The 13,179-nt window shown below is 37.7% G+C and overlaps 1 protein-coding gene across 1 annotated transcript in view; it reads left to right on the plus strand.

Annotated features, from left to right (window-relative positions):
* The window catches only part of eps8l3a (EPS8 signaling adaptor L3a), a 31,881-nt gene that overhangs the window by 11,901 nt on the left and 6,801 nt on the right, over positions 1 to 13,179 (plus strand). The window contains exons 6-15 of the mRNA XM_061875651.1: positions 1,464 to 1,613; positions 1,698 to 1,738; positions 1,812 to 1,897; positions 1,970 to 2,097; positions 2,200 to 2,308; positions 2,817 to 2,890; positions 4,437 to 4,511; positions 5,466 to 5,611; positions 11,110 to 11,263; positions 11,364 to 11,446. Coding sequence (XP_061731635.1) covers positions 1,464 to 1,613; positions 1,698 to 1,738; positions 1,812 to 1,897; positions 1,970 to 2,097; positions 2,200 to 2,308; positions 2,817 to 2,890; positions 4,437 to 4,511; positions 5,466 to 5,611; positions 11,110 to 11,263; positions 11,364 to 11,446 — 1,046 coding nt within the window. The remainder of the gene's footprint in view (positions 1 to 1,463; positions 1,614 to 1,697; positions 1,739 to 1,811; positions 1,898 to 1,969; positions 2,098 to 2,199; positions 2,309 to 2,816; positions 2,891 to 4,436; positions 4,512 to 5,465; positions 5,612 to 11,109; positions 11,264 to 11,363; positions 11,447 to 13,179) is intronic.

Here is a 13,179-nt window from a genome sequence, read left to right on the forward strand (position 1 = left end):
GACACACCCTTCCGACTATCGGGTACTATTTAACTCATTAAAACACTAGCAATACAATAGAAAGATAAGGGATTTCCCAGAATTAACCTAGTAAATGTGTCTAAAAACATCGGAATCCGTCCCAATGCAATCACGTTTTTTTTTTTTTCTCTAGTCCGTCGCTATCATTATCCTCAAACACGAATCTTTCATCCTCACTCAAATTAATGGGGAAATTATCGTCTTCTTGGTCTGAATAGCACTTTTTGTTGGAGGCTCCAATTAAAAACAATGTGAATATGTGAGGAGCCATCAAACATGTGACGTCATCGTCTGTGACTTCTGGTAGAGGCAGGGCTTTTCTGTTTGCACCGAAAGTTGTGAACTTTATTGTCGATGTTCTCTACTAAATCCTTTCAGCAAAAATATGGCAATATCGCGAAATGATCAAGTATGACACATAGAATGGACCTGCTATCCCCCTTTTTTAAATAAGAAAATCTCATTTCAGTAGGCCTTTAAGAAGTGAAAACTATTTGAGATGACTACATCTTGAAGCTAATCAAGAGAATGGCAAGAATGTGCAAAGCAGTAATCAGAGCAAACGATGGCTATTTTGAAGAAACTAGAATATAAAACGCTGCAATGAGGTGGCGACTTGTCCTGTGTGTGCCCCGCCTTCCGCCCGAATGCAGCTGAGATAGGCTCCAGCGACCCCCCGCCACCTCGAATGGGACAAGCGGAAGGAGATGGATGGATGGAATTTAAAACATGTTTTCAGTTACCGTATTTCCTTGAATTGCCGCAGGGCATATAGTATGCGCCTGCCTGGAATTACTGCCGGGTAAAAACTCGCTTCGCAAAATAATTAGCGGATGCGTAGTATTACCACCTGGTCAAACTCGTGATGTCACGAGTGACACGTCCCTGTCATCATTTTTAAAAGGGAGGAGGCTGATTTCAATACCGGTAATTTGAAATCGGATAAAGGGAAGAAGATTAAGAGCTATTCAGTAGGATTTTAGGTCCAAGCTTACATCACACTCAAATTGTTACTGCATGCCTTTGGTAAGTGCCGGAGTGAGACGAGGTTTTAAAATAATTAGCGCATGCTTACTTTTACCGCATGCCTTTGGTAAGCGCAGGAGTGAGTATTTCAAGGAAATACGGTATTTCATCTTTTGTTGTTGTGTGCATAACCCCACATGTGTTCATTCATAGTTTTAATGCCGTCAGTGACAATCTACAATGTAAATAGTCATGAAAATAAAGAAAACACATTGAATGAGAGGGTGTGTCCAAATGTTTGGCCTGTACTTTTTATATTTGAAATATTACAACTTTTGCAGTATTGCAACTGTCCTGCAATAATACGTCTTTATTTCTATTAGTATTTTTATTTTATTTTTCATTATTTTATTTTATTTTTGTCCTCCAAATATTATGACTTCTTGTCAACTCTATGTGTTATGTTGAATAAACAGGAGGTGTTGGAGACCATCAATCTGCATGACGTCATGCAGCTGAAGGCCATATTGGACACTTCGGCATCCAACTCGCTGCTGGCGTTGACGGTCAAAGCCAGCAGGAAACCCACCACCAGCGTCTACCTCTTCCACTGTGAGGACGTCAGAGTGAGAAGACCCCTTCTAGAACGTTTTTGTACTGTTGCGTCGTGAGCACCATGACGACATGTGTTTTGCCTTCATGGTTTACAGGCTGACCATGTCCAAAAAGGTCTCTCCCAAGCACGCTTACGGTAGGAACAATAAATCACGTAAAATCTTCTGAGTACACTTTGGATCGGAATTGATTTTGATGTTTTTGGACAGCAGTGCGTCCCATGAAGGAGTGCACAGAGCAAGTAACGTGGAAACCACAGAAAAAGCTCATCAGTGGGCGACGCCTGATTATAATGGTAAAAATTGGACTATTTAGAAGCCGCATTAACAATAACATGTGCTTACATGTGGTTTGTCTACCCGTGTAGATGATGGCGTGTCTGACACCGACTTGGTTACACCTCAGAAGGATGATGATTATGAGGAGGAGGGGGTGTCCACCAAAGCAGAACCTTCACATCCTCCGCGCCCATACACAGAGTTGGACAGAAATGTGGTATGAACCATGGGAAAAGATGCAGGATTATTATTTATGAACGAACTGAAACCCTGGAAAACACACACACAAAAAGATAATTAGTGCTTTCCTATTCAAAAGGACATCCTGAATCGTATCGTTACTGACATTGAGATATTCATGGGGAAAGTGGCTGCAATAGTAAGCAAAAACGGAAAGAAAAAAAATTGGAAAAGAAAAAAAGAGAAAGGTAGTCTCTCTTTAAGAATACCGTATTTCCTTGAATTGCCGTCGGGGCACTAATTCATTTAAAACCTCTTCTCACTCCTGCGCTTACCAAAGGCATGTGGTAAAAGTAAGCATGCGCTAATTATTTTAAAACCTCTTCTCACTCCGGCACTTACCAAAGGCATGCAGTACAAATTTGAGTGTGATGTAAGCTTGGACGTTAAATCCAACTGAATAGCTCTTAATCTTCTTTCAAATTAATTTGTGATTTCAAAGTACCGGTATTGAAATCAGCCTCCTCCATTTTGAAAATGATGACAGGGGAAGTGTCACTCGTGACGTCACGAGTTTGACCAGGCGGTAATACTAAGCATGCGCTAATTATTTTGGGAAGCGAGTTTGACCCGGCAGTGATTCAAGGCAGGCGCATACTATATGCCCTGCGGGAATTCAAGGAAATACGGTAATTGTTTATAATTGTTGTATACTACAAATATGAATCAAAACCTGTCCTCTGTGTTGTATGTCAGTCATGGCTGGTATGCCCCCTGCTGGAGAGTTTGCAGCATGTCTTCATAAGGTCAAATGTGGCTTCAATCTTCTGGTTTGTGTGACTTGTCATTATTCACATTAAAAATACGGTAGGGGTGTCCCGATCCATTATTGATCCAATATCAGCAAAAAAGAAAAACAAGTATCAGATTGTGTTGGCTTGCGTCTGAAATCTCCGATACAAGCAACTCTGCAGCGTGTTTACTTGTGCCAAGCTGGAGTAAACATGCTCGGCTATCGGCTACTAGGAGCTAGCAGCTACACAACAGCTAAGCACACAAGCTACCGGAGACATATGTAACAAGTGTCCTTTATTGAAAAATATTGCAGTCTAAAACAGAATATTTTTAAATTTGAACATTTATCAAATAATTATAGTTGCATATTAATTACACATACAAAGTCTTCGAGGCAGAAGTGTATTAGAAAGTATCCAGTAACAAACGTGTCTGCATCAGTCAACTTACTGCGTCATGATCTTAACTTCAATTTATGTTTAAATAATTTCAATCGATGAAGCATGGGCTGTATCAAATCAAATCAACATCTGCATCGGCCAATATTCAAGGCTCCAATATTGTTGTCGTATCAGAAGTGTAAAACGTTTTATCAGGACACCCCTAACAAAGTATTCACAGCGCTTCACTTTTTCCTTTTTTTTTGTTGCAAAACGGACTAAGTTAATTTTTGTCCCCAGAATTCGACACACAATATTCCATAACGACAATGTAAAAATAATTTCAAAATTAGTTTTGCTAATTTATTAACAGTAAAAAAAATCCCATGTACATAAGTATTTACTGACTTTGACTTTGTTGATGCACATTTGGCAGCAATTACAGCCATAAGTATGTTTTCATATGATGCCAGAAGCTTCCAGCATCCAGGATGTCTCTGTACATTGCTGCATTCATCATAGTCTAGTCTGGGAGGTGACCAAGAACCTGATGGTCACTCTAAACTACAGCATCCGACCTGCATGTTAGAGTGTCCAGATGGAAGTTGTTTCTTAGTTAAAAAAAAAAAAAAAAAAAGGTTTGCCAAAAGCACCTGAAAAACTCAGACCATGAGAAGCAACAGTTTCTGGTCCGATGAGAAAAAACTTGAACTTTTTGGTGAAACCAGGCACCACTCATCACCAGGCCAATACCAGCATGGTGATGGCAGCTTCATGCAGTGGGGATGTTTTTAGCGGCAAAAAACTGGGAGACTAGTAAGGATAGAGAGAAAGATGAATGCAGGAATGTACAGAGACATCCAAGATATATTTAAAAAAAAAAACAATGCTTCTCATCCAACCTGATGGAGGTTGAGAGGTGATGCTCAGAGCAATGGGCAAAACTATATGTGATTATTTTGTTTTTATTATTTAATAAAGGTGCAACATAAAATAAAATCAACATTTTACATTGACATTATGGGGTATTGTCTGTAGAATTTTAAGGAAAAAAATTAACTTTTTCCATTTTGGAATAAAGCTGTAGCAAAAAATAAAAAAAAAAGGGAGTGTTGTGAATACTTTCCGAATGCACTGCACCTAAAACCTTCCCTTGGTTTTCCTGCATCTACATTCATTCTCTGTGTTGTCATGTTACCAGGTGGAGCTCAAGGGAAAGATCCGGAATCCAGATGTCTCTGAATTCGTCCACTCCCTATTCTCTGTGTTAGGTTTTGTACGTCACCACAAATATCATACTTTGTGTTTATTTGTTAGTACAAATATTGCAAACTTACATGCAAACATGCAACATTTACTGAACCGGACACACCAGAAAGTATCAGGAAATGCACAGGAAGTCAGCCATTCTGGTCCATCTGTAGCACGGGTCGGGAACCTTTTTGGCTGAGAGAGCCATACAAGTCAAATATTTTTAAAAGTATTTCCGTGAGAAAATACTTTTTTAGTGTTTTTTTAACACTGAATACAACTACATGCGTGCATTTTTAAGTAAGACCAACATTTTTAGAGGATAATAAGTCTCTTATTCGTTTTAATAATATTCTTATTCTGAAGCTAAGCAACAATAAATACAATACTTCTTACAATTAATGCAACTTCTTGAACAGGTGCGATAAAAAATCGGATGGATGGTTTAAAATGCATGAGAATGTTTTATATTTTGAACGTTATTTTTAACACTGTGATTACCATCTGAGTTTTTCATTACTCATCGTTTTAAGCAATGTCAGATAAGATTTATCTGAGAGCCAGGTGCGGTCATCAAAAGAGCCACAGCTGGCTCTAGAGCCATAGGTTCCCTACCCCTGATCTGTAGGATACACACTTCAGCTAACTTGTCTTTTTCTTTTCCATTTGTCCAACTGGAACCAAATTTCAATCGCCTCTCAGAGACAAATAGTCGACGCTAATTTCTGAGGCATTTCCATTTTGTGCTAAGCACCAAAGACCAAACCCACAATAACTAAGAAACATTTTCTGTGTGATGAAAGTCTCATGTGATTTTCCTCAATTAGTCGCATGCTGGATAAAAGCAATTCACATCAGAACTATATGATTTTATGAAACACTTTTGTAAGTGCTATGATCTTTCAGAAATGTTAAAAAAACTGAAATAATTACCTAGAATTGGAGGGTTTTGTTATATTGTATCCTATTCCATCCTCAGCTTGTGCGTCACTGCCCTGAGGACCTGCCTCCAAGCATCGTAGCTCCTCTGCTGACTCCTCAGTGTATCTGTCTGATGAGCGAGGAGGCCACTGCAGGGGAGGACCAGCTGTGGCAGTCTTTGGGAGACGCCTGGAACATCCCCAGGTGGGACACCCTGCACTCGCTTCTACCAAAACACCAAAAGAACTAATCATTTTAAATATATGATCAGGAGAATATCAAAGACGTTTTTGGGGCATGTTTACTTAAAATTACAAGTATTTCTTCCTGGTATTCCGACTTTATTCCCGTAAGGTTACTACTTTTTTTTATTTTAAAGCTTTAACCTTGTTCTTATGTGGTTAAAAAAATGTTTTAAATACAAATTTTTCATAATATTTCTCGAAACATCGCGACTTCTTGTAATATTCTGCTTTTATTCTGATAAAATTACTATTAGAGATGCCCGATAATATCGAACTGCCGATAAATGCTTTAAAATGTAATATCGGAAATTATCGGTATCTGTTAAAAAAAGTAAAATGTATGACTTTTTAAAACGCCGCTGTACCGACTCCCGAATTTCAGTGCCCCTTCCGAAAATCTCTCGGCTCAGATGGTGCCACGGCTTGCCGCCCTGGTACTTTTTTTTGTTTCTTGTATTGAACAAAGTGAGCACAGTCTAACAAGTCAAGTTCCTTGTGCATCAAACATATTTGGCCGCCCATAAACGTGTCATAAACCAGCAATAAATTACAAAACTTTAAAAAAACTTTATTGGTATTTTAGGTTTTATGGCCTTCTTGTCAAAATTACCTTTTTTTGATGGGAACATGCATAATACCCAACTTTTAAAAAAATTAGTTGCAGAGTTAAATATTTGAGTCTGTGTAATTATAGCCTTAAATCGGGCTGGGCGATATGGCCTTTTTTTAATATCTCAATATTTTTAGGCCATATCGCGATGCATGATAAATATCTCAATATTTTGCTTTGGACTTGAATTAACACTTGATACATATAATTACAGCAGTATGATGATTCTATGTGTCTACATTAAAACATTATTTTTCATACTGCATTAATAAATGCTCATTTTAAACTTTCATGCAGAGAAAGAAATCACAACTAAGTCAATTGACCAAAACTATATTTATTTAACAGTTATTAAGCAATGGCACAAACGTTCATGTCATTTCCAAAACAGAAAGTGCAAGATTGTCAGAGACATTTTAAGTGTCAAAAATGAGCTGCATAATAGGAAATCAAATAGTATTTATCCTTCGCTATGTGGTAGGTTACTACGAACGTTATTAAATTTTGTTGTTGACTATTTTTTTCATAAGGTGTTGATCTGGAAATGTTTGCCTCGGCATTTTGGTGGTGTGGGCGTGTCGCACTGAATGGAGATGTTGACATGCAGAGTTTCAAGCACCCTTCATTCTCTACCGGGTGACTTTTTAAATGATGCTACATATTAGTAGCCTCATTATGATATAACGTATGACGTGACAGTATGTGACGTATGTAAGAAAGTGCGCTTGTCTGTGAGAAGGAGAGACAGAAAAGAGCAAGAAAAGCCTGTAATGTAATGCTCGCAGCTAAAAGCAACTCCGTGAAAATGTATACTCCAATATCACGATATAGTCATTTTCTATATCGCACAGAGACAAACCCACGATATATCGTGTACATCGATATATCGCCCAGCCCTAGTCTTAAAAATATATCAATAGTTCATGACAACATTGATTTTATTACAGTTGGCAGGGTACACTCTGGACAAGTCGCCACCTCATCGCACGACCAACACAGACAACATTCACAATCACATTCACACCTCAGGGCCAATTTAGTGTTGCTAATCAACCTATCCCCAGGTGCATGAGTGCAACTGGAAAAGGTTCCAGCACCCCCACGAACCCGAGAGGGACAAGCTGTAGAAAATGGATGGATAGACAAAAATATTATTTGATTGAGTTCTCTGTGTATGTATGTATGTATGTGTGTGTGTATGTATGTATGTGTGTATATATATATATATATAAAAACATGTGTGTATATATATATATATATATATATATATATATATACATACATACATACATACATACACACACACATACATACATACATACACAGAGAACTCAATCAAATAATATTTTTGTCTATCCATCCATTTTCTACAGCTTGTCCCTCTCGGGTTCGTGGGGGTGCTGGAACCTTTTCCAGTTGCACTCATGCAACTCATGCAACTCATGGATTCGAACCCAGGACTGCAGGAACTTCGTATTGTGAGGCAGACGCACTAACCCCTCTTCCACCGTGAAGCCTAATATATATATATATATATATATACATATATATATATATATATATATATATATATATATATATATATATATGTATGTATGTATGTATGTATGTGTGTGTGTATGTATGTATGTGTGTATATATATATATATATATATATATATATATATATATATATATATATATATATATATATATATATACATACATACATACATACACACACACACACACACACACACACACATACATACATACATACATACATACATACATACATATATATATATATATATATATATATATATATATATATATATATATATATATATATATATATGTATATATATATATATATATATTAGGCTTCACGGTGGAAGAGGGGTTAGTGCGTCTGCCTCACAATACGAAGTTCCTGCAGTCCTGGGTTCGAATCCAGGCTCGGGATCTTTATGTGTGGAGTTTGCATGTTCTCCCCGTGAAAGCGTGGGTTCCCTCCGGGTACTCCAGCTTCCTCCCACTTCCAAAGACATGCACCTGGGGATAGGTTGATTGGCAACGCTAAATTGGCCCTAGTGTGTGAATGTGAGTGTGAATGTTGTCTGTCTATCTGTGTTGGCCCTGCGATGAGGTGGCGACTTGTCCAGGGTGTACCCCGCCTTCCACCCGATTGTAGTTGAGATAGGCGCCAGCGCCCCCCGCAACCCCGAAAGGGAATAAGCGGTAGAAAATGGATGGATGGATGGATATATATATTAGGGCTGGGCAACGATTAAAATTTTCAATCGGAGTTAATCGCACTTTTTCTCTGATTAATCGCGATTAACTGCATTGTATACGCAAAGCCCAATAATGAATTCAAAAGTAGTGTGTAATGCACCTTTATTGGAATATTCTCCCACATGAACAAAAGCGCCAAAACATTTGTTGTGCAAACACAATTTTAATCAGTCCTTGTTAAACAGTAGCAGTTAAATAGCATATTTTATGAAAATCAACTCAAAAAATGTAAATACAAACATTTAAGCTTATTACTACCACTGCCAGGGTATTTAAGTTATCCTATTTGTTATGGAAAATAAATATAATCTACATACAAATCTCTGAGCCACAATCATAACATCTGAAAAGGCAATTTCTGAGGTAACAGTAGAAACATTTTTTTTATCAGGGATTTTATGTTTAAAAAACCTATATTATAGGTAGTGGGCTGTTTTAGGGAATTTTTTATCAAATTATCCGTAGTAGCAATATTAATAATGTTGTGTTTATTCTGCGTAGTGCACTTAAAATAATTATGACCATATCTAGGAATTGATATGATGGGAATTTTCCGATTGTTTGCTTGGTGCTTTGATAAACTGAACGCATCATATACATGGTACTATATTGTGATGTTATGAGCCAGGGAATAAAAGAACTACCCTACCCAGCATGCAACAGGAGTGACGAGCATGTGCGGTAGCCCGGTATAGGTTGTGTCTCCATGACGGCATCTTGTATGTTGTGATATGCACGCTCTGAAAGCAAACGTTAAGAACTCAGCCAACACTCCTCGTCTGTATTATTCATAAGTAGACAGACAACACATATACTCCGCTGCTTCACAGGCCGCTGGATGTAGCCGGCAAAGTATTCCCATGCTAGCTAGCCGGTCTAGCAAGCACGCGTCATTCAGTCCAAAACGGCCCGATCTATCCACATTCAGAATTGTCTGGCGGTCGTAAGTGATCCTGGAGTGACCACTCTGTAAGCCAGCCTTGAAATTTGCAGAATTGTCCGGTATTTCTGCCAAATGTTCCATCTTTACCAAGAGCCCCTCGACGTCGAAGCCCGTCCGGGCGACGCCATCTTGTTAAGAAAAGGCGTTAACAAAATAAAAGCATGTAAACAACATAAGCAAATGTGCGATAAAATAATTGTCGGCGTTAATAGATTGATGAGTTAACTCGTAATTAACGCATTAATTTGCCCACCCCTAATATATATATATATATATATATATATATATATATATATATATATATATATATATATATATATACATACCTCATCACAGGGCCAACACAGATAGACAGACAACATTCACATTTACATTTTGTGTATATATATATATATATATATATATATATACATTCACATTTACATTTTGTGTATATATATATTTATATATATACACACACAAACATTTTGTGTATATATATATACACAAAATGTGTATATATATATATATATATACATGTGTATATATATATAATAATGTGTATATATATATATATGTTTATATATATATACATATATATATATATATATATATATATATATATATATATACATGTGTATATATATATATATAATAATGTGTATATATATATATATGTTTATATATACATATACATATACATATATATATATATATATATATATATATATATATACATACACACAAAATGTAAATGTTGTCTATCTGTGTTGGCCCTGTGATGAGGTGGCAACTTGTCCAGGGTGTACGCCGCCTTCCGCCCGATTGTAGCTGAGATAGACACCAGCGCCCCCCGCGACCCCAACGGCAATAAGCAGTAGAAAATGGATGGATGGATATATATATATATATATATAACTTCCCAAGATCGTTTTCATTGTATTTCGGCGGCTTAATGGCAGTTTAACTAATTTACGCTCGTCAAAGCTCTGGGAATTATGCTCATGTTTTTTGGCACCTTCTTATGTTTAGGCTTGCAATTACACCAAAACAATATTTATTTTCATTTTTAAATCGGCAATAATGAGATTCATTTGGTTTGTACCACGGGGGGTACAAACCAAAGAGAAAAGGTATGCACTTTGCTTATATCCTATTCTAACAACAATGAAATTAAAAACACAATGTAGTTTTGTCAACAACAAAAAAAAAAAAAAATTGTAAAAAACTGGCGAAACTTCAGATTGCGAACTGGTAAGCGTTAACCTTCAAACTATTACATAAGGAACATGTGTAATGCTGTGAATACATGCAATGTTGGTTTCGGGCCCTGGGGGTGCACAAGGGTTAAATAACTTTATTTGTGTAGGCCAAGGCTATAGCATTTTCGACACTCCTTCTCAGAGATATTTATGAAAATAATACAATCTGTATAGTATAATGCAGTGTGTTTACTACAACCATAATAATAAACCTATATGATAACCACTCTCACTCTCTTGTCAATCAAAACTGAGCATTATTATCATTGTAAAGAAAACATTTCTGATACAGTTTTTGTATAATTTGGACAGCATTTAAAGGTTCAGGTGTTCCTTATGTTGCTGGCTGTGTGTATTGAACTGTGTCTTACTTTGACTTTGAGCAGCACCAAATGGCCCGAGGATGACGAGGACATCCCAACATACACTCTGGAGTTCTTTGACGGCTGGCAGCCTCCTGAGCTGAGCGAGGAACCTGCGCCTTCTGCTGCCGGCCCAGCAGTGAGGGCACAGGAGGTTCGTCAGGCCCCATCCATCCAGGTAAATCTTCATAGGCACCCGTCTTTGTTGGCGATTTCAATTGTTTCTGAAAATAACAAGGACAAAATACAGACTAAAGAGATATTGTTTTTCTGGTTAGAAGACCACCAAGACAGAACCCGTCAAAAAGACAGCACCGCCTCCTGCACCAGCAATAACACCTGTGGCAAGGATGCATGCAAGGTAAAATAGTTTTTTTTACAGCTTTCCCACACTAGGTTTTAGGTCTGGTGAATCTCCAAAAAATCTCACCCAAACATGTATGTAATAAAGTGTCCCCTTAAAGTCACGCTTAAGCCCCATTACACAAAACCAACTTTTCTTACTTATTGGTACCTGCTTATGTGTATTTGGGATTGGCATAAGTCTGGAAAATTTGAAATCATACCATAGAGGCATTGTGGAAGTATTTATAAAACGATACTGCCTTCCTTGATACTTCCTCCAAACTGTCCGTCCGGACGGTTAAAAGCTGTTTATTCCGTATTTTTGCGGACTATAAGGCGCACTTAAAATCTTTTCATTTTCTCAAAAATTGACAGTGCGCCTAATGTACAGAATAATTCTGGTTGTGCTTACTGACCTCGAAGCAATTTTATTTGGTACATGGTGTAATGATAAGTCTGACCAGTAGTAGTCACACATTAGAGATACGTGTAGACTGCAATATGACAACACCAAAACTTGAAATATTCCATTGAAAATAAAGAACATTACACATGGCACTCAAAAATCTGTCAAAATGTTTTAGTACGACTTCGAAGCTGCACCGCTTGATGGGTTGTCTGCCCCTTACGGCTACTGTAGTCAGAGATACAGGTGTGTCTATAAAGACACAAAATGGCACCCATTAGCAGACATTATCTGGCGTTTTGTTTCACAATGTTAAGCAAAACCAACTTTATTACCTTTTGGTACCTGCTGATGTGTGTCTGAAAATTTGCGCAGGTCCGCCACTGTAGTCTGTGCCGTTACAGTAGTCGATAAGCTTTTCCTTTTCCTTTATCTTCTTGTTATGGGGCATTCATCCTCCACTGTTCCCATTTTTAATATAAGTAGCGCAAAGTTTTAACTTATATCTCGCCATGAAAGCGCTAAGAACTACCAGTGTAGTGAGTTTGCATAATTCAACCACGAAACTTTAGTTATTAGAGAGTTCTGGTTGGACGTTTTTTCACGGGGCACATTTACGGTGTTGTTGCACTAGTGAGCCACGGATGAAGAGATGCTGCTCCGTTGTTGATCTAAGTAAAGTCTGAATGTCATTAAAACAGTTAGCTCCATCTTTTAACAATTCTTCCACTCCCGTCCTTGCACACTACACCGCTACAACAAAGATGACGGGGAGAAGACGCTGTCGAAGGTGAACCACGTAAATAAGACCGGCGCATCCGGAAACGACTGTCAGTAAGCAACTTAAAGAAAGTCCGTAAAATGTAATCTATGCAACAATCTATCTACATTATGTAGACCAGAAGGAAGCGTTTTCAATTTAGAATTTTTTTTTAAACAAATCCTCCTTTAATGCGACCTATAATCTGCAGCGCCCTTTGTATGAAAAAAGACCTGAATAAACCTGCTCATTAATAATCCAGTGCACCCTATCGTCCATAAATACGGTAAATTGAACCTTAGCTAGCGTATCATTCCGAATTCGCAGCCAGGCCTTTTTTTTTTCTCTATATGCCCACATCGTCTCCTCATTGGTGAGTCGCTGGTCGGGCAATATCATCCGGGATGTTGTATTGTGGTGACAGTCAAGTCTGGTGGCAATCACCAGTGTCTATATTCCATACTGTCTGAGCAAAAAAACAACAAAAAGAACAACTATTAAAGAAGGCAGGGATGAAAGTCTTCAGTCTTCATTTGCATTTAACAACTCCGCCTCCTAAAATGAACCGTTTTGGAGGCAGCCA

Source organism: Nerophis ophidion, linkage group LG16 (assembly GCF_033978795.1).
Source record: "Nerophis ophidion isolate RoL-2023_Sa linkage group LG16, RoL_Noph_v1.0, whole genome shotgun sequence".
Classification (NCBI taxonomy): Eukaryota; Metazoa; Chordata; class Actinopteri; order Syngnathiformes; family Syngnathidae; genus Nerophis; species Nerophis ophidion.